Below are 26601 nucleotides of genomic sequence, written 5' to 3' on the forward strand. Positions count from 1 at the left end.
TGATGACACACCAAGGATCCCCTTCACATCAAGTATAAACCAATGATATTACATTTGCAGGGAAGAATCTGTTTTCCTCTCGATTACCCCCTTTAAAGCTTTAATAAGTGAACCAGAAAGGGACGGTTCTGCTTAGTAGTCAAAGGGCTCATAACTCAACATCCTCCCTATGTCTCTCTCAGTAGTCCCACTGATTAGAAGTGGACTGCCCCCTCCGTCTCCTTTCTTCCCAGACTCCCTGTTCTTCGGTCATTGGGTAGTCGGGAGAGGTGTGTGGGGGAGAGACGCATTCCAGTTTAATATTTTACTGTGACTCAGACCAGGGGAGAGGGGGAGTGAGGGAGGGAACAGAAAACAACAGAGGATAACCGGGCCGGATGAGTAATACAAGTCTGACATCAATTCTAATGAAACGGATCAACAAAAGTCAGCAGAAACTACCGTCTTGCTTGCAAGTATTTTTATTTATATTTTCACCTGAACACACATATGTAGAGAGTAAAAGGATGATACAGTACTTAATATTCACATGTCAAGTCAAAATATATTCGTCCCAGTTGCACCACATTGACCCCTTTCTGGCTCACAGTGCTGCAGTGTTTATCTCCTATATCTTGAGAAATTAGTCCCATCGACGAGTGGATGGGTCACAATGAATGAGTTCTGTTTCCTTTCCTTAAGAAACACACAGATGTCCGAACTGTTATTGTACTTAACTTGGCTCCATCCACAGCAGACCAGCCCATCTGCGCTACCGTGGAGGCAGTTCTGCTCCGAAGGCGCTGGAAGATGACCGGACCCTACGAAGGCTGAGGGACCGGATTCACATCTGAGAAAAGAGCAAAATCTATTGATATGTTGAACATTAACATAGTAATAAAAAGACAATGAAGGTGGAGTATTAGCTCCACTTAACAGACTTAATAAAATGGGGGTCTTTTTCATCAGTGTTTATTGTTTATTCGGATCCCTGTTAGTTGTTACCAAGGCAACACCTACTATTCCTGGGGTCCATGTTAAAAAACATATGTATACACATGCTTTCACATACATGCATACATAAATACATACTACAATTGCAGAAATACCCCCCCCCCTTTCCAATTAAAACAGTATGAACATTACAAAAAAACAAATACAACTAAACCAAATACAATACAAGTGTCTTCATATCAGCAATACTCAAGATGCCCAGGTAATACAAGACTTAACCCATGCATGTCTGAAATATTTCCGCATGCACAAGCCATGTAGTGTAGAGAAATTTACACCTAGTAGCTCTTTGAAGGGACAAGTGGAGGTGCATAGTCTATAATCTTCCGATCTTTTATTTTCTAATCACTTCCATTCACAGCTGTTTCTTTGTGACCTGCTCCAGTCCAAGACTCACCCACTCCACTGAGATCCACTGTCTCCGCACAGCCAAGGAAGCGGGCGACATGTGGGGAGCAGGAGGTAGGTGCGGTCTGGTTTTCTCTGAGGCAGCGCTCAAACTCCACAAACTCCTTGGAGCAGTCCGATCTGATCTTCTGGATCACCGGGCTGCGGTCACATTTAGGGGACAGACAGAACAGGAGTATGCTTTACAGTGCTTTGGTGAGATGTGGTGATGTCAGTATCACATTATAGGAGGGTACACACAATTATTTGAACGCCTTACTGTGAAGATGTGCACTGAGCAACCTTCATCTTTAGTTCATGACACTGATGCTGCCATGTCGATGGGTTGGAGGCCACACATGACCCATACTCCTCCATTTCTTTATGGCAATACTTTGCCGTGATGTCCATAGCAGCCTGCCTGAAAGGTGACAGACAGGTACATGATGGGTGAATCAGTCAGGTCATGCCAGACAAGTCCAATGAGCCAAAGCCATTAGCCTTATAAACATAGCTTGATAAATATATGATATGGCCTGATTCCCTACTAGAAGAGTATGATAATGAGTAATAAAGCAGTTTTGTTGAGGATGCAGACATGAATCACACACAAAGTAAAGGATTTTTCACTATATTTCTAGACTATGAGAACAAAAGTAAATGTAGCCTACTCTTGAAACGAATCGTATGTATTTCTTACATGTTGCTCTGGAAGATAACTGAGGGCTTGTTGCAACTGAAGACTTAACTGATGAATCAAGGTTACAACGCTAGTGTGTCTGCATGTGGAGCCATGTCTGTGCAGTTTACTACCGTGTACACCCTGTTTCCACCCGATAGGAGGAAAACATAGAATTATGAAATCGTTGTTTAATTCTATTGGTTCAGAGTCGTGTCAATCTCACACTTTGGCTCCTCCCCGATTGTGACGTTTCAATTTCTTAAAGGGACGGCTCATCGCATCTTTAAAAAAATAAACGACAAATGTACGCTCTATTCATTATTTTGTCAAAGAAAACTCTTCATACACATGTCGTATGCAGTTTGTCCCCCAAAAATAAATTTTCAGTATCTGGAAGACGACGCATACTTGGCAGCTTGCTCGCATGTGTTGTGCTACGACAGCGAAAAGAACATTGCGTGACTTTGCGTGTTTACGTACGCGGAAGCAGCGGCGAGAGAACGAGCGATTCAGAAAACGGACTCTGAAAGCTGGACGGGACGCCGCTCTGTGTGTACAATTGCATTTTTTTTACCGGCTACAGCACGACGGGGGGTGGTGGATGAGAGAGGGGGCCCGGGAAGTGAGGGACGTACAATGAACGACGCTAAGAAAGAGGGGAATATGGCTGCAGACGGGATTCGTGGGCCGGGTGAGCTGCTAATGGCCCCCTCTATGAACCACAACCAGCATGACAACGGGACCGGCGATGATCTGGTGAGCTCGGTGACTCTCTACAGGCGGAGGCCCCGGCTACTGCACGGCACTGTCCTCCCGTTCCTGGCAGTCCTCTACCCGGGCTGGCTGTACGTGTGGTTAGGAGTGTACGGTGCTTCAGAGTATCCGGAGGCAGGCCTGCTGGCGCTAGCTGCCATCGGGATCGCGCACGTCCTTACAGCGCTCTCTGGTTATTGGTCCGTACACGCGCACTGTTGGCTCACTTGCTCCAAGGTAAATAATAACAATAATAATAATAGTAATAGTAATAACATTAAAAAGGTGATACTTTATTCATATCCGTAGGGAAATGCTTGTTTTCTCGTGCCCCCTCCATAAGGAGGTTAAAGGTCAGGGTCAGCTGCAAGACAACACCCCTGGAAGTATTAGGGATTCAGTGTCTTGCTCAAAGACACTTCAGCAGAGTGAATGTGTGCTGGCACAGGACTTAAATCCTGATAGAAGGCCACCATGTTGCCCCTGAACACATGAATGAACAAGCTTTTACTGCAAGTGTGAAACAGCAAGGATTTCCCTGATAATAGGATCTTGATCCTAGTTTTGTGTTCAGAAAATTACACAGGGAGTTGTTGACATGATGCCAGGCTGTTTTATGCACCTAAACCTAATGATACATTTTGATTTTACACATGTTAATAGTTTTTGTTCTTCCAGAATGTGCTGCAACTTCATATTGATTAATCAACTGCATGTTAGAGCATGTCTTATTTACCAGAAACAACAGAGTGACCTGGCCAGAGTGAGGGTGTGAATTTCTCACCTGTTCACTTTGTATACACAGGAACCAGACACACACAAGGCTACGTTGGCGAAAGTCATTCCCACCCCAAACAACGGCTCTGCGGAGCTCGTGGCACTTCAGAGGGACCAGGTCAGTGCACTTTTTCCCCCCATCAGCTTCTTGTTGTTGTCTTAATTGGGAGCGGGTCCCAGATGTCTCACACTGACTAAAACTGACTATTTACTGCTTGATCTGGCCTGGCTTCAATGTAGGCAACCTGTAATGCAGCCCTAATTTTTCTGTTCTCATTTGTGCTTGGATTTGTCTAAAGGGAATATCATTATTTGCATACTCTTCTTCTCCCACGCAGCATTTCAGACACAACAGGTTTTCCTTTCTATTCTTTAGCAGAAGTGGTTTTAAGTCTACCTCTGTCTCTGAATGAATGAATGCCCTACCATTCTTGAATGGATACTGAAATACTACATACAAATACTACGTGTTTGTCATTAATTCATATTCATTCTCTCTCCCTCTCTTATGTTCAATGACAGGACGATAATGGCGAGGGGATTCTGTCCTTTGAGTTTCAGAAGATCCGCTACATCTTTGACAACAAAGAGAAGAAATGTTTCCTTCCGGTGGCGTTTCCCATCGCTAACCCGATGGGCTTTTTTCAGTCGTGGCGCGGCTACCAGGAGGAGGCCGACCTCAGAGCAGCAGAAAAGCGCTACGGCACCAACCGCGCTGAGATGGTGGTGCCAGATTTCCTGGAGCTCTTCAAAGAGAGAGCCACCGCTCCCTTCTTTGTGTTCCAGGTGTGTGTGTGTGTGTGTGTGTGTGTGTGTGGTCATGCAAAACTACAATTTATTTGACTGCTTCGGTTGTAGAACAGCCTTATTTTGTAATCCTTATTTTTGTCAAAGGGCTATTTGCAGTAGATATGGAGTTGTTGACCCAGTGACAGTGCGAGTCTGTGTCCATGTCAAGTTATGGATTCTCTGCCTCCTGTCAGGTATTCTGCGTGGGGCTGTGGTGTCTGGATGAGTACTGGTACTACAGCGTTTTCACACTCTTCATGCTGGTGGCATTCGAGGCCTCCCTGGTCCAGCAGCAAATGAGGAATATGTCTGAGATCCGCCGCATGGGGAACAAGCCCTACATGATCCAGGTAGGATTCATACATATTGAATTTGGAGGTTATAAACAGACATTTTGTTGTACGTCATGCGCAAACCTCTTTATCTGCAGTATATTTCCCATGTTTTTGCAGCGTCACAAATTTATTTTATGCGTGTGTGTGTTTTCTGGCAGGTGTATCGTAACCGGAAGTGGAGACCTGTATCTAGTGATGAGCTTGTCCCTGGTGACATCGTCTCCGTAGGTAAGGTTCCTGTCACGTCGTTTAGGAAAAAACGTTATTACTTACTTCAGATTGACTGCGTGTGTATGTGTGTTCCATATGTGTATTTCCTCCCCCTCAGGACGTTCGCCCCAGGACAACTTGGTACCGTGCGATGTGCTGCTGCTCAGGGGGCGCTGCATCGTGGATGAGGCCATGCTGACTGGAGAGTCTGTGCCCCAGATGAAGGTCAGAGGCAAACTAACATGATAACATTACATAGAACTGAGCGCCAGACTTCAGAGTATGAGTCTCATATGTATTGAATGGTACAGCGTTATTGTGAGGTTTTGTCATAATTCTTGACATTATGGGGTGTCTAGGAGCCAGTGGAGGACCTGGACCCAGAGCGAATCCTGGACCTCCAGACGGACTCCCGTCTCCACGTCATCTCTGGTGGGACCAAGGTGGTCCAGCATAGCCCTCCTCTGAAGGCCAGTGCTGGACTCAAACGTGAGTGATAATCCCTCTTCTCATTTATCTGTTAATAATTAACATCATTTGACTGGTGAAGTCAATAGTGGCATCTGTCTCCATCTCTTCAAAAGAACATGCAAGCTCATTAGTCTTCTCCTTTATCTGCAGCTGTAGATAACGGCTGTGTGGCGTACGTACTGAGAACAGGATTCTACACCTCTCAGGTGAGGAGATGCTGAGTGGATTTGAGTTTTCTTGTCACTCTCTCTGATCCTATTGTCATCCAAAAATAGACATCTTTCTGTATAGGACATGTTGAGCAAACTGTATGTGTACTTAGAATGTGTGCAAACTGTGCTTGCCTGCAGGGTAAACTGTTGCGGACCATCCTCTTTGGTGTAAAGAGAGTGACGGCAAACAATCTGGAGACCTTCATCTTCATCCTCTTCCTCCTAGTGTTTGCCATCGCTGCAGCCGGCTATGTGTGGGTAGAAGGTGAGGGGCGCAGAATAGACTCACTAGGGTGTAATTCTTATTTAACAAAATCATAGTGATAAACATCTTTTTTTATTTGCGTTACTCCCCTATAGGGACCAAGGATTTGAGTAGGAACCGCTATAAGCTGTTTCTGGAGTGCACCCTAATCCTCACCTCGGTGGTTCCTCCAGAACTCCCCATAGAGCTCTCTCTGGCGGTCAACACCTCGCTTATCGCCCTGGCCAAACTTTGTAAGTCTGCGTGTACTTGTGTGTTTGCACACATGCAGTATATATGTTTAAATACTTGTATTAAGCGTTGGTAATAATAGGTTCATAACAGCAATGTTTCATTGGCATCATTTTATGACACTCAACTCTCCCTTTCTTTTCTTTTTTTTTCTCCTCCTCCCTAGATGTATTCTGCACCGAGCCTTTCAGGATACCATTTGCAGGGAAAGTGGAGGTGTGCTGTTTTGACAAAACGGGAACCCTGACCAGTGACAGTCTGGTGGTGCGAGGAGTCGCAGGCCTCAGGTACACTCTGCCTACCATTCTCTGTGTTTTACGCTGAACGTGTCGTATTTGCGAAGTGCAAACACAAAACGCACCATGCTGCTGACATAGCAAGCCAACCTAACATTTGCATACATTTGCACTGTGTGGATCATGTCGAGTGATGTCTGCGTTTGTGACAGAGAAGGGAAGGAGGTGATGCCGGTGTCTGAGATCCCAGTGGAGACCCATCGGGTGGTGGCCACCTGCCACTCACTGGTCACCCTGGATGACGGACAGCTGGTCGGAGATCCGCTGGAGAAGGCCATGCTGACTGCTGCGGACTGGACCCTCACTAAAGGTACAGGGAAATTACCTCCACTGAACATACAGTTCAGTGCGGGGCAGTGGCAAGTGTGTGAGAGAAAGTGGATATGCTCATGTTTGTGTGTCTGAGTACAGTTGCGTGTCCCTGTTCATATGCATGTGGCTTGGCATACTTTTACATACTAATGAGCAACGCAAGTTCAGTCAGGAAACTCTACCTGGCTTCAGCTAATTGGTCTAACTCAGTGCCTTTACAAGTGCATCAATCCCCCCACCCCCATTATTTCCAAATAGTGTACAATTGAATGTAGATGTAACACAGTCAATGATGCTTTAGTCGTCTCACTTTTTCAGATAGAGATCTATATGCATTTGGGTACCTTTTCACTACCTCTCTAAAGTGTTTCTTGGTCAAATAGTGGTTGATGAGTCAGCTAGTTCATGTACCCCTTAATGTGTAAGTGTGTGCCTCACTGACCGTTGTCTCTGTGACCAGATGAGAAGGTATTTCCGCGTGGCATCAAAACCCAGGGGCTTAAGATCCACCAGCGCTTCCACTTCGCCAGCGCTCTGAAGCGGATGTCGGTCCTGGCCTCCTACGAGAAACTGGGCTCCACTGAGCTCTGCTACATCTCCACTGTCAAAGGAGCTCCGGAGACACTTAGGGGAATGGTAGGTATACACACCATCCTTAATACATACCCAACAATACTTTTAACCTAAATACTGCTGTTCTAACCCGACTGTTTTGTAGTTTTCAGAGTGTCCGGCAAGCTATGACGAGGTCCACAGGGAAATGTCCCGCGAAGGGGCCAGAGTTCTGGCCTTGGGATACAAAGAGATAGGACACCTCAGCCATCAGCAGGTTCATATTTTATTTTACTCTCCTATGAGAAATATTAAATATGCAATCTGTCTGAGGAGAAGAGGTTTGTTAAGAGACTGAGCTGGATCTTTGTGGGTTGCACAGGTCCGGGAGATGAGTCGGGACGCACTGGAGTGCGACTTGCATTTTGCCGGGTTCATGGTTGTTTCCTGCCCCCTCAAGAGCGACAGCAAGGCCGTCATCAAAGAGATCCAGGAAGCGTCGCATCACGTAAATAAGCTATTTACTATACACACGCGCACACACAAACGCACACAATCTGACTTTTTAGATGTGTAATCCCACTCTCTCTGCTATCAGGTGGTGATGATCACAGGCGACAACCCCCTAACGGCGTGCCATGTAGCAAAAGAGCTGCACTTCATCCAGAAGGAGCACACACTTATATTGCAGCCGGGTCCTATTCAGGGTAAAAGAAGCTCTCAGAATTGCATGCATTACACAAGTAAGCCAGTTATATATTGAGAATAATGTCCGTACTGAGAGTCATAGCTAAAGGGCACCAGGATTCCTGTAGTGATGCATTTAGCTGTTTTGGCCAAGAAGGACATAGTGTAGAATTATCTGTCACTGATCTGGTGTGTTATGTTTTCCAGGTGAGTGGCAGTGGGAGTCCATAGATGGCAGTGTGCACATACCGCTGCCCCCACCCTCAGTTTCCTCATTCGTCCGTCAGTTTGACCTGTGTGTAACAGGAGAGGGGCTGACCAGACTGAGCTGTGACACCCGACTACTCCACAACCTCCTGCCTCACGTACAGGTGTTTGCCCGGGTCAGCCCAAAACAGAAGGTGGGTCCTCAGTCGTCACCCTGTTACATGTTAATGTTATCTGCAATTCATGCTCTTAAAGGAAATATTCACCCTAAAACACTTCACTGCTGTTAAAAAACAGCTATTGGCTATGTACCTTGCATTTCTTGGCCTTTTCTGTTGTTTGTTGTTTTTATTTTTCCTATTTCTGTGGATAACTGGCCAACATAGATGACGTGACATGTCAAGATATTTCCAGCGCAGCTACAATGGAGGTTTTCAACTATCTAAAACATAAGCGGTAAACATCAGGTTTTGGTGTCAGACCCTCAGACTCAAAGAGCAAGGGCTTCTTTCCAGACTCACCATTTTGTTCTGATGTTCAGTAATCATACAGGGAGAAATCCATCGTAGAAGAGGCAGAGATGCCTTTTTTTTTGACTGACAGTAACCTCAATAGTCCATAATGCAATGCTGCCCCAAGACCTGATGCATTGCTTTTGCTCGACTGGAAAAACTCTGCTATCACTACTCCACCTACATGTAAAACCCACAGCTGATTGGAACAAGCTCAGGCACATTGTCTGAAGGTTGTCGAAAGGCATTCTGGGAAATGTAGGAAATCGCTAACTGAAGTAGATGTAGACGAGGCAGGTTGAGGGAAAGTGGGTACACCAAAAACACTTCATCAAAAAATGACTCCTGGAACGCATCAAACATCACGCACTGATGATATATGATATATAACAGTGTAGGAGTATCTGAGGGTGGAATTTTCCTTTTTAAGGTTTTTTGGAAATGTTCAGCTATGATTAATGACGGTTGTCTATTGTGTTTCAGGAGTTTGTGATCACTAGCCTAAAGGGGCTGGGTTATGTGACGTTGATGTGTGGTGACGGTACAAATGATGTCGGCGCTCTCAAGCACGCCCACATAGGTGAGATTTAACAACCACCGTGCAAGAGCATCAATACTGCAAGCCTGTGTCTCTATACCTGGTACCAACAGTGTTTAGTGATGATAGTTTTTCTTTTTCCTCCCCCTCAGGTGTCGCTCTGTTAGCCAACGCCCCTGAGCGCATGCCTGAGAAAAAGAGAAGGGGAAGAGAGAAGGAGACATCCACAGCAGAATCCAGACCTTTACCGCCTGTCCCAAGTTCAGGAGGCAAACTGAGCTCCAGGGCAGCGAGGCAGAGGGTGATGGCCCAGAGAGAAGAGCAGCTGGCAGCACAAAAGGTAGGGGGGTGTGTGTGTGTGTCTTTGTGAGTGACTGAAAGTGTTGGTGCTTGGTCCATCAAATTTCTCCAAACGGTTCATAATCCAAGTGTTTTATAGCCAAACGATTGCACTGTGGGTCAAAAAGTCTAAAATGTACCTCAATATTTCCGTCTCTCATTATCTAAATGAAGGGGGCAGCATGCATTATAGATTACCTTTTGTGTTGGCACCCTTGGGTGGAGTATAGAGTTGTTGTGCGCTGATCTAAACTTCAGGGTTTGCTCTGTCGCAGGAGAGGATCAGCCAAGTCTTACGGGAGCTTGAAGAGGATCAGATACAAGTAGTGAAACTGGGAGATGCCTCCATCGCTGCGCCCTTCACCTCCAAACTCTCCTCCATACAGTGCAGTGAGTAACAGGCATTCGTAATTTCACAGTTGCATGACAATCACAGCTGGCAAATACCCAAACGTACCCAAACGTAACATACCCTCCCCTCTTCTGAAGCCGGTTCCTTCCTCTCCCTCCCCAGTCTGCCACGTAATAAAGCAGGGCCGCTGCACTCTAGTGACAACACTCCAGATGTTTAAGATCCTCGCTCTGAACGCCCTGGTGCTGGCCTACAGCCAGTCCGTGCTCTACCTCGAGGGGGTCAAGTTCAGCGATTTCCAGGCCACCCTGCAGGGCCTGCTGCTGGCCGGCTGCTTCCTCTTCATCTCTAGGTCAAAGGTGAGAAAATGAGTCTCACTACCTGAGAGTGACCTGAGAATCAGGCTTATGTTGTGTCTGATTTGTCCTCCTGGTCAAGGTAATCTTCTACCGAGAAATGGAAAAATACAAACAGCAGATAACATCAAGAATGGTCATAGTCACGTTCAAAAAGTAAATTCTGTTTCCACTGTTCATCCTAAAATATTTGTTTAAGTGCAGGAGACCTAAACCACATTATCAAATTATTAAAGTAAGAAACAAGGAAGATAAAAAAAAACACAGGTTCCTTCCCAAAGGAGCCCCCTAATATGAGTTCACCTTGGCTATCACAAAGAGAATTAAGTGTTTCTTTATCCTGGGGATAAAGATGCCAAGGGCAGAAGTTGGAAGTTGTGATCCTGTTAAGAGCGGCAGTCTAAATCCTTGGCCATTGTCCAAGGTAGCAACCAAATTAATGATCTTTTCCTCTCCTGTCTACACAGCCACTAAAATCCTTGTCTCGAGAGCGGCCCTTACCAAACATCTTCAATCTTTATACGGTGTTGACCGTATTACTGCAGTTTGCTGTGCACTTCTGCAGTCTGGTGTACCTTTACAGAGGGGCACAGAGCAGAAGTCCTCCCAGGTGAATTACACACACACACACACACACACATACTGTACATGCAGAGAGAGAAAAAGAGCGATAACACCGCTTTACAAAGTTAGACATCACATTCATTTGTCTTTTCTCTTGCAGAGAGGAGAAATTTGTGGACCTATACAAAGAGTTTGAGCCCAGTCTAATCAACAGCACCGTGTACATAATGTCCATGGCCATGCAGATGGCCACCTTTGCCATTAACTACAAGGTATTCATTCTCATTGCCACAAATATTTGCCATATTTATATTCTTTATAGTGTAACAGACTCATCACATTCCCTGTCTCGTCTGATAGGGTCACCCATTCATGGAGTCTCTCAGTGAGAATCGACCACTACTATGGAGTATCGCCCTGTCAGGTTTAGCCATTGTGGGACTGCTTACTGGTTCCTCGCCAGAATTCAACGAACAGTTTGCTCTTGTAGATATTCCAACTGAGGTGAGCCGGCATATTTTGTCATTATTTTACTATGAATTGTACTGTATTGTTGTACTAACCCTGTGAGTTAACCCGCTGCCTGTTTTCCTCCTTGCAGTTCAAACTAGTCATTGCCCAGGTTCTCGTGGTGGACTTTGTCGCCGCCCTACTGGTGGACCGCATCCTGCAGTTTCTGCTGGGCAAAGGAACTCTCAGGCTGCCTTCTTGAACTCATGCCAACAGCAACCGCTGCCCTTAGCAACCAAACTGTAAAGGGAGAGAAAACTTTGGAGGAGGAAGAGGAGATTTAAAGCTGTTGGGACACGCACAAGACAGCTGAGGTGGCCACGGCGCGCAGTACTGCACACTCCTATGCGTATCCCTCCCTTCGTCCTGCTCTGCCCCTCCCTCACCAGCTCTGTTACCAGTTCTTCATCAGCTCTGCGTTTCTTTATGCCTCATAACCCAGTTTGTTCTGTATTTCTCTCTGTTGCTTCATCTCTCCCTCCCCCCTCCTACAGAAGGCCAAGAAGACAGCAGTATTGTGTGGAGTGCGAGACTGTGTGCCAGCCAATGTGAAACGTACAGGCACACAATAGGGGCATTCTCCAAGAGAATTGCAAAGTGTTTGAATTTTTTTGATTTCTCTCCTTAATTTTGTAAAAAGTAAAAAAAAAAATCTCTTACAGACTTATAAAAAGACTTACAGATACAAGTTATGGAGGTCGTCAAGTGTTTTGTCGTGTGCATGGAAAGTATGAGCGTGTCCAGCAAACGCCAAACAGCTGGCTGTGAACAGCCATGCTCCAGGAAATAGGTAAGTAAGGAAATAGGTAAATGATCAGGACATGAGCGCATGCTGTGACACTACAAAGAAAAGCAATCGAATTCCTGCACCCATCTCATGTGGATCACAAATATACACAAATATACTTGGCCGGGATGAAATGTGCCATTCCATGAAGCATTAGTTTGAGACGAAGACAAGTGATAAAGACAAGTTTGGTAGCTTTTGAGCTGCGTGTTTACTTAAAAACTGATGTTAACTGCCAAGCACGCTGGTCTCAGGAAGCCTAGATCAGCAATAGACAACTGGTGGCTCTTTGTTTTTCATATGAACTACTGTATGTTTGATGAACAGACGTCACAGCAGCTTGGAAAAAAAAAAAGCTTTTTCCATGTTGGCTCACTCATTCCCATCTGAATCATATGTTCTTTCTGGGGTCAGTATGACTTAAAGGAATACATACACAAAAAAATCCAACTAGATACTTCCAGATCCCTTCCATTTCAAAACAAGTATACAAGTACCAAGCAATCAAAGGGCCTTGAAATCTAAAGTGACAAATGAGCCAAGTTTCCTTTCCACTGATTTTAAGATGCCACTGTCCCAAATTGTATCACTAGACTACTAATGATTTATTAAACACAATTCAAAGTTTATGAAGGGCAAAGCAAAGGGTGTTTAGAAGCATTATATTTATCCTATGGATAATTTATCAAGCCTCCTCTTAAACCATTAATTCAATTTTCACATCATTTGTTTCTGAGTAATTGTCTCCAGCCTCCTCTAAACAACTGTTTGGACTGCTAGTTTTTGCTTGAGCTTATTCATAAAAGGAGATTGATGCCAATTTCTCTGAAATAAAATATAGGGATGGAAGTTTTCTCATTTCCGTTAAAGGAGGTTTTGGTTGGTGATCAATAGCACAGGCTTCCAAAAGTCCTGCATTTTTCCTTTTAGGACAAGAATTTACTCATGAATTTGGGGCATTTTGGCCATTTTCTTAAACTATGTGTAATTCACTGTCCAATGCCTCCCTGGTAGTTAAAAATTGACTAGGCGTAGTGGGGATGATGACACCTGGGCTTGGTTACATCTGCATGGGTCAGTTCATGATCCTATTCTTTCACAAAGCTATTTTACAAAAAAAAAATGAACAAATTAAACAAACAAACAAAAATCTTTTTTTTTTTTCATTTTCAGGTGCATTTTAATAATTTCATCATGAAAATATGCCCAGGAAGCCATTAGTCAAACCTTAATTATACTACTTGGGATGTGGATACAACAGTTTGTAGCCTAACAAAATTCTCTGGTTACCAGCCTGTGCATTTTGTAGTTGTAGTTTGGCAAACCATGATTTTCAGTAAGGCCAACATGGAGTATGATTTACATCCCAGTAAGGCAGAATGTTCTCATCAATTAGTCTAAAACAATTTTGCTGAAAAAAAAGGGAGAATGCCAGACAGGGGACACTCATGAGGTGACAGATCATATTGACATCAAGGCTCTTATCAGGCTGGTGAGTGAAGCCGGTGAGCCAGGCTCAGAAGATCCTGCTTCCAGCCAGGCAGGAGGTCAGAGCTGCTGAGCACAAGGTCCTGACCTCAGGAAGCTGGGCGGGCACCAAACACTCTTCTGCTAAACATCAAAAATCCAACCAGCCTGAACAAAGAGGATCAGGCTCAGTGCTGTTTGAACCTATAGGTCAATACTCCCTCTAACTTGATCCAGGGCGATCAAAACAGCAGGATCTGATTCCTCCAGCGCCAAAGGCCACCTCTCTAAGAAGCACAGACAGACAGTGAGAATTTAGGCTGTTCTTCTGTGTGCGTTTGCATATTCAGATGAGGAAAAAACAATAAATTACATAATGTTACACTTTTCTCTCTGCTTTTTTTCCATGGTCAAGTCAACTGTGTTAAACTAAAATCATTAAATCCAGTAGAAAGGGATATAACTTAATCTTTCACTACCTGCAGCTGCAAAACCTGAGAAGCTTCCACAGCAAACCAGCAGAATCAAGAAGAGCAAAGCCAAAGAGTAAGAGTCTGTATTAGGCACACATCAGTTAAGAAGAAATGCCCTGTTATTTACAGCCTGCATCTGATTCCCTAAAGAGTCTTTCAGGCTGCTTGGGAGAGACTGAATATCAGCACGTTTATAGCCCTTTTTAGAAAATGAAGAAAGATAATACAAATATCACAGCAAAACTGACTACATTATTATGCACATACTACGAGTCAAAATGATGCCACAAAAAAAAAATCTATGGTAGCCTAATACAAGATAAACAAATATAGGCTAAAGTACAGTGAGGTCACTAAACTCGCTGTACTCACCTAATATCACACTACATTTCCCAGCATGCATAGCTCAGGCTTGTTGGGCGCGCTCTGCAAAGGAAACTTTGAAAGAAAAATGGCGGATATACAATTGAAAACAGCACAAGACAGGTTTGTATCTTTTTGTTTTTGGAAGTACGACAACAGGATAAACAGTCGAAAAGTTATATGCTTGTGTTGTATTCGATAAATAGAGTAAAATAGTTTCAAATCGATTGGTATCTCCGTTTGAGCTTCGCTCTCAAAGCAAATCATGTTTGTGGTCTGCAGACTAGTGCTGTTAGCGAATGTTAACTAGTTGTACGGTTAATGTTATTATATAGCAACACTAATAATATAGTCAAATATTTAGCAGAGCAACGTGTTGTAGCAGTCTGTGTGTAGTAAGTTTACAAAGTTTTCTGATCCATTCACTCTGTCGTTAACAGTCGCGCGTGTGACGCCGTTGCAGATACCCAGGATGAGGTAAAATACACTTACCATCAACTTAACAGCTGATCCGACTCTTATGACCATGCCACAAGTTGATTACTTTATTATTCTTTGTTCAATCTCACTGTATATCAAGGTCAACTCATTGAAACAGAGCCACAAAAGAGCTTCCACAAGCCCCAGCCGAGCAACCCCGAGCAAGTCACCTCGCACCGGCTCCCCACCCTCCACTACACCGATGCCCGATGCAGGGGAGGGAGGTATGGAGACAGGCCGAGAAGAGATGCAGGCAGAAACCTCGGAGGGACTCGTCCCCACTGAAGGACCCTCTGTCAGCTGCAATACACGAAGGAAATCCTGGAGGAGAGCCACCATAGGCCGGCGCTCTCTCCCTGCTCTCCCCAACCCTTATCAGAGTCAGTCGCCTGTCATTCTGCCTCCTATTTGTCAGTAGTACAGAATAGTGAGGGCATTTATATGTTGTCTGTAGTGTGAATGACAGTGTGTCTGTGTTTCTCTTAGTTCTGTGCAGGAGCATAAGCACGTCCTTGTCACAGCAAGAGAGGCTGGAGAAACTAATGGAGGCTTCAATGAGGGTGAGTTTGTCTGGGCCACATGGATCTTAATCATTTCAACAGGACTGATAATATATGAACAAATAAATACTTTACACTTTTCACCACCTCACTGGTGTTGGCTGTTCTTAGTTAAAAAAAAAAAAAGGCCATATTTTCATTCATCTTTTTCACTCAGCAGTAAACACTTGGAAAGGGAATAGGTCCAGGAAAACATTCACTGCTTAAACAGTAAACAGGCAAGCTCTCTTTACTGTTGTAAATAGCCTTCCTTCTTGGATCTGGGCAACTCAAACAACTAGTGATTTTTGCATTATTATAAATGCATTGTTATAAAATCAAAGTCTAGGATTCAGTGTAATGTTAAACTCAAAACTATAGAGATAAGTGTTGATGTTTTTGTTCAGGAATACATACTAATGAAGTAATGAGTCCCAATGAGGGAGTCTGCTTCAGCACCTCCAAGTAGATCATGCCTTTTTAAAATGATTATATCTAATTCTGGGCTGTCTTAAGAAAAAAAAAACAGGCCTAAAGTTTTGCTTGCTTTCAAATCAATAATTAGAATTTAAAATCACCACATTCATTTACTGTATAAACAGTATTGGAAACTGTGTTGGCAGGATTTACGTTCTTAAAGAGCCTGACCCAGCCCAGAGATCTCAAGTAGCTCTTGGCTGAGATATAGTTCAAATTCAAATTGGTCATAGGTCAAATTTCTGATGGATTTATCTGTCTAATCTCCCCTGCTTTGTTTCTAGTTGGCAGTAGAGAGAACTCAAAATTCGCTGCAGTCAACGCCAAACGCCTCGCTGGAGTCATTTCAAAAACAAGGTTAGTGCTTGTCCAAACTACATTTGATAGGCTTGCATCTATTACATGGTTCATAAAGCTTGTCTTTCAGACTAAAACTGGAAGACGGAAGATGTGGAAGATAAATATTTGGCTTAATTGATTTCTGTCCTTTTCCTTGTCCTAGTTGAGCACATGCAGAAAGAATGGTGCTGTCTGGCCAAAAGCATACGCAGTGAACCACAGTGTCAACAACTCTCCGCTGCTACAGCTAGGTGATGCAGTTGCTGTTTTTCTTTATACACTGCAATGGGTGTCTTGATTGATTTTTTTGTTGTTGCCTCCAAATTGCCCTTTTCTGTTACATTTGTCCTTCTGACTGTTTGGTTTTCGTTCCAGTGACCCTGCAGTGCAGAAATCCATGGAACAGACCCAGAAAGCCATCCACAGGCATGTTTCCTCTTTTTCACCATTATTCACTGGGTGTACATGTTTTTGTTCTTGTTTAAAGTGAGTTGCCGCGCACATAGTCTTTATACAAACCAGACTCCAGACACTTGAAACGATTCAATCAAACTTGGAGTAACCTACCACATGTGCGGTGCTTTTCAGTCTTCACCATTTTGTGTTTCAGGCTCCAGGCAGAGAGTGACTCTTGGGAGGCTTTGTTGAACAAACACCGGAGTAAAGCGAAGGAACTGGCAAAGTGAGCGTGTGTATTGTCATCGAGGGATACGATACTGCTGCTTGTTACAGTGTGTGTGTGTCAATAACATATTCTGTGTTTGTCTTGCACAGGAAAGTGGAGCAGGGTCAGGAGAGCGGTGTAACGTTAGACCCCTCCTCTCTGGCCCGGTCTTCACAGCACCAGCTCATACAGAGTAAACCAGACTACCGCAGTCTGCTCTGTAAACAGCAGCCCATACTGCACACTATGGAGATGGTGGTACGTTGGAAATTAGATGAAACTTTAATGATCTTCATGGGGGAAATCAGTGGAAATATTGTAGCTTTTATTGAGATCCATTGAAATACTAGAGGTGTTTGAATATTTTGGTTAAGTGCAATGACTCAAATATGAAAATCTCAAGACAGGCTGCAAGAAAACTCCACATCTCCTGCACTTTATTTCTCAATCACGATATGTTGCATGATTGTATTTAATCTCTAATTAATATTTCTTTATGTAGATGGACACACAGTGCAAGATGGTTCGAGAGCTTCTGACCATCCAGGAGCATTCACAGTTATTGGTGAAAGAGACCAGTGGCAGATTGGGTATGGAAATATTTCATGTTCGCTATGGAATTATTTCATGGTTTTTCATCAATGAACTGGCAAGTTTAATACACAATCATTCCCCTCCCCCAGCGGCAGAGGAAGGATTCCAGGATCTTTCACCTGACATCATCGGGAATCTAGTGGCGCTTCCTTTATCCTCTGCGACTTCGTAGTCCCTCTGGCCGGAGGCGAGCAAGACCCATCAACTCTCTTAATGGACCGGGCTCTTCATGACACGGAGCTCATTTGTAGTCCTGTCCAGAATTATACATATATTTCTGTTTGTTTTACTGCTCTATGATCTCTCTGTACATATTATTTCTGGATTTGACTGTTCTCTTTGGTGTCTTGTGTTACTGTATATAGTAAACCCTAATTTTATCTTTTTAATAACAAAACCCCCTTTCAGTCAGTTTGAGCAGCCGGATTGTTTAGTAGAGAGATCCAGGTAATGCATGTCTTTGACCAGCAGGTGGCAATGCAGCTCTTTTTCCAAAACTGACATGCTCAGTGGATTTTTCAATTCTGCTTTAATTAGTAAAGATTCATCCTGTAAAAACTGGACAATTTAAGATGAGATTTCCAGTCATGGAAAATAAAGGATTTGACAAATGTCTCAGAAAATGTTGGTCCTACAAAACCAGGTTGCTGTTGCCTCTCAAAAGTTCCCATTAACATTTAATTAATATTGTGGAAGCAATTCCCCACCTGCTAGGACCAAACTGATCTGTGGTCCTAAAATAACCAGATATGAATATAATGGGAACTACCAAAGCACATTGTTTATGCTGTCTGAAATGGTTTCACTGCATGCAAATTGCAGTGATGGAGGACACTTTTAAATCCTGTATATGCTTGTGCAGTTTCATCAATGCTTTGTAAATGTCCTCGATAAGAATCCCCTAAGGAGTAGGGGAACCCTGCTTGTATACATGGTCTCTTTTCCAAAAACAGAAGGGTTGCTCATGAAACTTGCTCAGAGGTTACCTGCCTTTTCATTTGGAACTGACTTGTATATGCATAACAGGAAAGCATTAACTGTGAAAAACGTTTTGCTGTGGGTAAAACATGAAGCAGTTTGAATGAAGATGACACTTGCTCTGTAGTTTGCCCATGATTTTCACAGTATGTCCCGTCCTTTTTAACGCTCATTTCCAGTCAGATTTACTCTCTCCTGGTGCTGCATCTATTCCACCTCCTGAGTGTCCCCTGACCATTCAGGAGGAGGCCCCTCCCCCCACAGTGACTCACTCCCATCTCTTGCATTTGGCTGGGTCACTGATGCAGAACGAAGCTTTGACATTGTGCCAGTCAGTCAAAGCTTTGTTCACTCGCACTCCATCAGTTTAATTCTCTTGGCGCTATTCACTTATTAATGTTTCTACTCATTCTGTTCCTTTGATAATTGCAGCAGGGGGAAATCCTTCTTATTGTAAACATGAAATATGTGAATGACTTTTTTGTGCTCTGCGGTTATGATCCTCAACATGGTGTGTAGTGAGATTTACTCCTGATTGTATTCAAGAGACGAGCGAGGAGAAGGGAAGCGGGGTTATGACCGTGAGAGTTGTGAGTCAGGAAGGATGGTGCGCAGCAGGAGAGATCGATTCTTATTTAGATGAAAATGAGGCTTGATGCTTGTGGGGTGAGAGGAGGGCGTCTTTAGCATCCAAACTAAAATAAGTTACCCAGGAATGCTCTTTAAATGAATCGGCAATGGAAACACGCAACGAAGTTTAAGAAATCACTGAAATTGTCTCCTTATTTTTAAAAAAAGGTCTGTTGACAGTGATAGGCAATGACAGTGGGATCAGTTGCTGCCACTATAGCACCTTCTCACTGGAAAATTGTTCAACCCCAAGCTGAATTGAGTTGCTGTTTTAAATGTCCTGTCATCTAGGTCAGTGATTCTCAACCTTTTTCACATCAAGGACCCCTAATGTAGTACACATTAGGACCACAGAACCCCATTTGATGAGATTTTGTCTCTCAGACCCAAATCTGAGAATATTTTAATCGTTTGATGTGATTTTGTCCAGAATTCCATGACTATCTGTATTGTAAGTAGAGAGATAACAATGAAACTATGATGAAAATAGTCTTTTCTTCTACATTCTCTAATTGTGTTAACTTCTTAGAAATGAAATAATGGTGAAGTTTAACAATTCATCAATTTGCTGGGTACCCCCTCAAGGACCCCTGGTGGTCCCCAGACCTCATGTTGAGAACCACTAATCTAGGTGACCCCAGGAAACACCTTGTTAGAAGTTATTTTTTAGACTATTTGATTTGGAAGTAATGCACATTTGGATTAAGGTGCCTTGGGTGTGGTGAGAAAGGCTTTAATGTGTTATTTTTGACTGCTATGGTGAAGGTGAGCAGGGGGTCCCAGGCCTTCCTTCAGGTTCCTTGTTTATAGTCTACTGACAAAGAAAGGAAGTGAAAACTGTTTTTTTTTTGTCTGAAATCTGGATGCCAAACAGTGGATTTTACAAGATTGAAGATTTAGTTGTGGTAGAACTAACCTTTTTTATAGGGCTAAATTCCACTGCACTGTGGTTATTTCAGCCTAAATTGTTGTACTATATGCACATGCAAAGAGCAATTACTGTTTAGGTTTACTGTATTCTCTATTCTTGTTGTCTCTAACTTTAGATTGATTAGCCACAGATTGTAGTAGATGGATGTGTGGAGAGTCAGCATAAACCACTGCCAGTTTGGTCCCACTCCCTCATGCACACCCATCATCTCTTCTCAGTACAGCAGCGCTGGCTGCGGCTCTCCTCCACATCCATTCAGCTGGCCATTCGTCTTGGAAAGCTGTCTCTCTGATCTGAGTGATAAACTACAGCAGAATTGCCCAGTTTGCAAAAAAACGAGGACACTTGTTTTCAATCTGTGCTGTCAACATTTTCATACTGAAAACTGATGGGATGTTTCATTCATTGGGGGTTTAGGACAGAGTGATGGTCTTGGGTTGGACTGTTTTGCTTTGAGTTCTAATATTGCCTCTAAAATTGCCATGATCTGTGTACACATATGCATATCAGTGAATATACTTTTGGACTTATATTGACCAAATCAGTTTCAATATTCAGTTGAAGACTATCATTGTAAAGCAGTAAGTCACTGCAGACTGTCTTAGTAAATCTTCCTTCTCCCATTCAACACACTGATTAATATCACAGTGTTTTATACACTTTGGGTGTGCCCTGTTTGACCCAGTGAGGTTTATATAGTTGGACCCTCACCAGTGGCACCAGCACAGGTTTCCAAGGGGCATCTGTCCAGCTGCAGCAACCACTGACATGGAGCCACAGTCTCCTCTGACCTGCAAGACCTGTGGCTTTAACACCTTGGTTATTACAACATAATAGGCGATTTTCTGGATTTACAACTATGTAGCATGGCATAAGGTCAACTAGCACATTATCCCAGCCCTTCAGAATACCTCTGTAACAGTGTTGTTTTAAGAATTAATTTCACATTTTACTTTGTTTTGAAACGTGTTCTATTATGCTGCTGAACTCTAACATGTAAATTACATCGGTTCATAGGCTACACTTTTTCATTCATATTAAGAAAAATGGGTGCGTCGCATATATAACATTCAACATTTGAACGTAATTATGATAGTGGTCAACCAATGTTGGTGACGTAGAGGGCTCTAGCTAGCAATAAAGGCCGTGCACCCACAAAAAAAGGCCGTGCACGAGGAAAATCTTGGATATGTGAGCTGAGGTAACAGCTATTCAGTTATAGAGGATGGAAAGCTCTTCAAGTCCAACATCACTGCGAAATAAAATTCACATTTTCTATGTTGCTGGCCATATTACACCAGCTAACATAGCTGAGTATCTGAATAAATTAGCTCTCGTTTTCTACAGTAGACTAGCCTACTGATTAGCCTACACGCAAGCTCACGCTCTCTGGTGTTCAATGGGTAACGCACACCGCTCGCGCAGCCCAGAACATCCTACACACACTCACGCTCCCCTCGCGACAACAACAATGGCAAACCCTGGTCTGTTTTGATAGACGATATCTGACTGGAGCTGGACAGTCCGACAGCTTACTCGGTGTCCACACGACACGTCTAGTGCTTTTTGGGACTGACGTGTTTTATTTTAACGCAAAAGTGTTTGCACGTTATTTTTACGTTTCTTCGAAAATGTGCGAGGCGCTGTCCGCCAGCTCACACAGTCTGTGCATGTGTGGCTAGCTGAGCTCGTCACTGCTGCTTTTTTGCTGGGCTACAGCTACTAGCTGCTTTTCACTCGGTAGTTAGCTAGCATTAGCTTGGCCGCGTTTATTGACTTGAGAATAAGTAAAAACACAGGCGGATGTAGAGCGTGTTTTTTTACTATCGTTTTTTGACAACAGCGGGTAACTACTTGCTAATCTTAGCTATCGGGTAAATTAAGAAGTGGTGTATGATTTGTCGTAGAAAATACTTTGCTGGCTAGCTAACTGGCTAGCTATTTGTGTGTATTCTTCGACTGAGGAAAACGGCGAGTTTTCTTTGAAAGTATGGATGACCAGACCAGGATGCTGACGGGTCTCGCCGGACTCGGTGGACTATCACAAGCCGATGTGGGTGACCCAGACTCGGTCAGGAAACAGCAGTCACTCGGTCAACCTCAACAAGACATAGGGGATATCCTACAGCAAATAATGGCCATCACCGACGAAAGCCTGGACGAAGCACAGGCCAGGTAAGACAGGCGAAAGACTGAGAAAATGCCGATATTTTCCACACAGGCTAGCTAGGCTAAAATATGCTGGATGTCTTTCTTATTTTCTGCTTAATAGTCGAAGAGTTTCACATTCATGTGCGGTAATGCACAGTGGTAACATTAAGGTAACTTCACATGTTAGTGTAGCGAATTAGCTGCTAAAACAATAAATTAACTTGTAGGGTAACTTGTACACGCAAATTGCAGTGCTGTTTGCAGTAGTTTGAAAACATGCTCCTTTGCTTGTTTCTTTTGTTTGTCCAACGTTACTCGGAAGTTCGCACTTTATTGCAAACCCTAACCCTGTAGTTTATAAACACACTCTCCTGGCTAAATATGGGGATAATAGTTAAGATTTCTCCATACAATGCTCACTGAAGGTAAAAAGTGCTGACCCCTTACCCGCTATGATAATGATAGCCTTATAAAATCGACCTAACCCCTTTATCTAGCACATGTTGTCTTTGCTTTACATTGAATATACTTTGTGCTCGGTTTCGCAAAATACTATTTGCCCCGCGCATCCTCGGGCTACATTAGTTGTAATATTTTATGGCCTTTAGTACCCCATGCATCTCAAAGATGCATCTTAGATATTTCAGGAGACTTTCAATTATGGCTACATTGGTTCATAGGTCACTATAACGTGAGCGACTCAGATTCTCTTTAGGTTTTAATATGTGACAATCCATCAAAACTTTGAGTAAACCAACAACATACAAAAGGCTCTCTGTTTGTTTTGCTAGTTGTTGGAGGCAGCCCATCTAAGCGAAATGCGGTCTGGTCATGCTACCAAAGCTTTGATATGTTGCTAAACAGAATATGCCTAATTAGGTCTACCTGCGTCTAATAAAATCTAGGCTACAGCAAAGTACCTAATTGCGTGGATGATGTGTTGGCTATCTTAAATGCCTTTCTACATCTAATGAGTGCTTGTGTCGATAACGTTTGTCATTGAAATGCAAATTAGTAGATAATTTAAGATAGTGATTGTTGAATGGCCTCAAATGATGTCGGGCCAGTACTGCCCGTGATGACGGCAATCTTTCATTCATATGACTCTTCACTTATGTTTGCACAAGAGGTATGTTTACATATCATGATTGTCGAGAGTATGCATAGCAATATGCCAATGACACGCATTCATTTGCCATGTGGCTCGAAGGAGCATAAGGTCAGCTTAAGTTGAGGCGTTAGTATTTTAACAATAGACAAGCGTCCACTGCAAGACTGTGGCCACAGTGTGATGTGTCATTAGCTAGTGATTTTCCACCCAACATTTGACCACCTGGTTCTCTTAATTAATTCACTCCTCTTTCACTCCCTCCCTCCCTGGTGTTCATCCTTTTCATTGTGTGCTGGGTGCAATCAATTCTCCTATAATGTGTACGCGAGTGCAGCTGTCCGCAAATCGAGTTTCTATTAATGAGATGGTGGTGGTGAGGGGGAGGGATGATGCTATACCAGCAGCTTATGAACACTGGGATATTACCTTTTTTCAGAACAAGTTTGAGGACTTAATAGCTCATCCTAATCATCGGAGTGAAACATTTTGCTTGGCATTATTCTGTGTAGACATCTAATTTTCTTTAGTTTTTCTCTGAATATTATTATTGTTATCAGTAGTATTATATTATTATTATTATTATTTGCCTATTCTGGGTTTTGACTTTTGTCACTAGCCCTTTGTATCATTCTGATTTGTGATGACCATTTATACAACAAAGCCTAGTTGTTATACTAAGGTGAATCAGATAATGTGAATTCCACTTTTTTGTGGATTTAAAAAAAAACCAGTGCTTGTCTAAGGAATTGTTTACTTGGCTAGAATAGAAGTGGCCTATTAGTAGATTTTAAAAGGCTGTGCTGAAAAACTAATTAAAGATAAAGGTGTGGCTGCTTCGGAAGTGCCAAAGATTGCTTTGCTCTAGGCTGGTAGAGATGTGTATTGATCTAAACTCCCACTCAGAGCATGTCTCCTCCATACCATATGTGTGGAGGACTAATTCGTAGGAGAATGCAGCCTATTGTAGTTCAGAGAACTAGATAGAGATTATATAGCATGCACAGCACAAATTCTTAATGCATTCATGTACATATGTACATCATCAATAAAGGTGATTCTAATGATGAAAGATTCGGCCTTTGAACAGTTGTTGTTTACCGTTAGCTGATAGAGTAGCTTGAACTTACTGTACCAGCATCTGGCTGGTGCTAATTTCCTTCTTGGGTTTACTCCAGGTAAAAGGCAAAAACTCGAGCAGACTTCAGTACTAAAGCAGCCTATGTGTACAAAATAGGTCTGCTAATATGGACTTGCAGCACTGCCGCAGCTGGAATTACTTCTAATGCACAGCCCTCATCAACATCATTCTTTACCCCAATCAAGTTTGCCATGCACAGAATTATCTTCCCCTTAGTAATGATCAACAAATGAACGTGTGAGGTGGCTCACACAGGAGCGTGGCGCTCTTGTCGCGTAGGGTGGCAGTGTGTTGGGATGGGGAGTGGTCAGGGCAGCACAGGAACCTGGTGTTGCAGAGTACACTACCTGCACACCACCCCGCCCTCATCCTCTCACCCTGTCGCCATATGTTCAGATGCTGGCCAGAGGAGTCGCCGGCGCATTGGGGTGGATCAGACGACCCCACAGAGGGAGGGGGAGCAGGGGGGGGCACGGCAGGGGGTGGCCTGCCACTCAACTTCCAGCACAGGTCAGTACAGGACCGCATGAGCACCCCCTTCTCCCCCTCCTGCTCATACCCTCCATGTTGAAGGCAACCCCCCCAACTCAAATCCAGCAGTGACAAAATGAAACTGATATATAGGTGGACATAATTACATACTCACTCTAGACGCTTACTCTTTACACCAAACTGCCTTGCTATCTTCATAGAAACATAGGTACACTTCGTTGGCATACAGGCGTAACATTCGTCTGGTGCTGGTCCCCATAGTCATCACATAGTGTAGTAGACATTCACAACTGGAATTGGTGTTGAGGTCAGGTGTAGCCAAATCATATTCATCTGTGGTTGTTTTAAATGTGCCCTTGGTGATGTCTTTTTGGAAAAGGAATGCCTGATTTTGGACGATCTTCAAGTTTTTTCTTTGTGTTTCATCTTTTCCAATTCGTGCTCATCATTGTTAGAGGCAGAGGCCTCATGCTGGTTTTGTTTTTCCATGTAAACTTGAATTGTATGTTGCACATCAGTAATGTTTTTTTTCCAATCACTGATTAAAATTGTAATAAATAACATAAAATTTTCTGTTTTTGCTCTAGATGATGGCTGTTGTGATTTGTAAAAGACTGAATATCTCCATAGAATACCTGCTAGTGCCTTGCTTGTGTAAACTACAGGATCTGAAAAACAAGTGATCAGAAATACACGAGTTATAGATGTTTTTGTCATATGTGTCTTTTATATGTGTTTGGATGCAAGTTAAAACATATATTTAAACTTAAGAAATGCAGTTCCATATACGTTCTTCTGCCAAAGTACTCCTTTTTGTGATGTTAATGTTTTTGTACTGTCAGTGTTTAGTAGTTAACACTACGCTCAGTAGTGGCATGCCAGTCAGGGTCATTCTTGGATCAGGCTTTTGCTTCAGTAGTCCAGTCTTACTGTGTTTAAGACAAAGGGGTAAGCTGTGTGCGCGTGTATTCATATGCATTTCTGTTTCTCAGATATGATTTGATTTGTTTACATTGAACGGTAGGCGTTTTGCTTGTTCTCCTTTTTAATTACTATTATACTGTATGGCAATCCTAATTGTCTTTATCAATTCACCATCTACTTTCATAGAACATGTCTTTCTGTAAGAGGTAGAAATTAGATTTCCATGTATTAACTGTGAAATCAGGTGCACAATAATGGTGATCTTGAGGTTTGACATCATTGCCTATCCCACAGTGCAAAGCATCCAAATGACAACATTACTCTTGCTAGTTGAGACACATTAGGGATGCTTGTGCACTGACAAAGGCGTCTGGCTACTGAAAATGCCTTTAAACAGCATGGCTCTGTCATTCTGTGTTGCACTACACTCTTGAAAATGCTGTATCCTAATACATACAATACCTCTACCTGTTTTTATGGGGGAGGACATGGAGCGACTTGAGATAGAGGTCTGTTTATTGTAATCCCCCTCGCCTCTCTTTTATTCCCTCCTCTCTTACAGGAAGCATGCCCTGAACTGTCACAGAATGAAGCCAGCCCTCTTCAGCGTTCTCTGTGAGATCAAAGAGAAGACGGGTGAGTCTCTACTTCACTTGGTCTCTTTATATTCTCAGTCTGTTCAGGTTGTATCCCAGTGTTTAGATGTAGTGTATCGGTGGCTCCTTTGCTCCGA

At 43.2% G+C, this 26601-nt stretch overlaps 3 protein-coding genes across 5 annotated transcripts; 2 read left to right on the forward strand and 1 right to left on the reverse strand.

The window, feature by feature from the left end:
* Window positions 1-461: 461 nt before the first annotated feature.
* LOC139655110 (coiled-coil-helix-coiled-coil-helix domain-containing protein 5-like) lies at window positions 462-2178 on the reverse strand. The gene is made up of 4 exons (XM_071532411.1): window positions 2081-2178; window positions 1661-1801; window positions 1391-1542; window positions 462-829 (listed from the first exon to the last, which is right to left on the reverse strand). Coding segments are annotated over exons 1-4 (324 nt in total). The 5' UTR covers window positions 2083-2178; the 3' UTR covers window positions 462-800.
* A 520-nt stretch (window positions 2179-2698) lies between these two features.
* On the forward strand, window positions 2699-12010 carry LOC139655111 (endoplasmic reticulum transmembrane helix translocase-like). 2 transcript variants are annotated; one of them, XM_071532412.1, is made up of 25 exons: window positions 2699-3052; window positions 3621-3710; window positions 4115-4378; window positions 4576-4731; window positions 4875-4944; window positions 5045-5151; window positions 5286-5415; window positions 5548-5603; window positions 5748-5874; window positions 5970-6107; window positions 6272-6392; window positions 6554-6711; window positions 7174-7349; window positions 7432-7542; window positions 7648-7773; window positions 7864-7972; window positions 8160-8353; window positions 9155-9251; window positions 9362-9549; window positions 9824-9938; window positions 10063-10259; window positions 10724-10866; window positions 10981-11092; window positions 11181-11324; window positions 11422-12010. In XM_071532412.1, exons 1-25 carry the CDS (start codon window positions 2699-2701, stop codon window positions 11530-11532), a joined length of 3594 nt encoding a protein of 1197 aa, XP_071388513.1. In that variant the 3' UTR covers window positions 11533-12010. The 2 variants fall into 2 exon arrangements, with proteins under 2 accessions (XP_071388513.1, XP_071388514.1); XM_071532413.1 differs by having other exon boundaries at window positions 2703-3052; window positions 7864-7981.
* Window positions 12011-14482: 2472 nt separating this feature from the next.
* LOC139655118 (kinetochore-associated protein DSN1 homolog) lies at window positions 14483-18517 on the forward strand. Of its 2 annotated transcripts, none has more exons than XM_071532424.1 (11): window positions 14483-14543; window positions 14861-14897; window positions 15001-15280; window positions 15387-15460; window positions 16201-16273; window positions 16419-16506; window positions 16631-16681; window positions 16866-16937; window positions 17030-17177; window positions 17422-17509; window positions 17603-18517. In XM_071532424.1, the coding sequence occupies exons 1-11, from the start codon at window positions 14509-14511 to the stop codon at window positions 17683-17685; spliced, it is 1029 nt and encodes a 342-aa protein (XP_071388525.1). In that variant the 5' UTR covers window positions 14483-14508; the 3' UTR covers window positions 17686-18517. The 2 variants fall into 2 exon arrangements, with proteins under 2 accessions (XP_071388525.1, XP_071388526.1); XM_071532425.1 differs by having other exon boundaries at window positions 14506-14543; window positions 15019-15280.
* Window positions 18518-26601: the final 8084 nt, after the last annotated feature.

The sequence above is a fragment of the Centroberyx affinis genome, unplaced genomic scaffold, assembly GCF_046629955.1.
Source record: "Centroberyx affinis isolate AG114_WGS23_722 - 3 ecotype Tasmania unplaced genomic scaffold, CSIRO-AGI_Caff_v1 ptg002188l_1, whole genome shotgun sequence".
Classification (NCBI taxonomy): Eukaryota; Metazoa; Chordata; class Actinopteri; order Beryciformes; family Berycidae; genus Centroberyx; species Centroberyx affinis.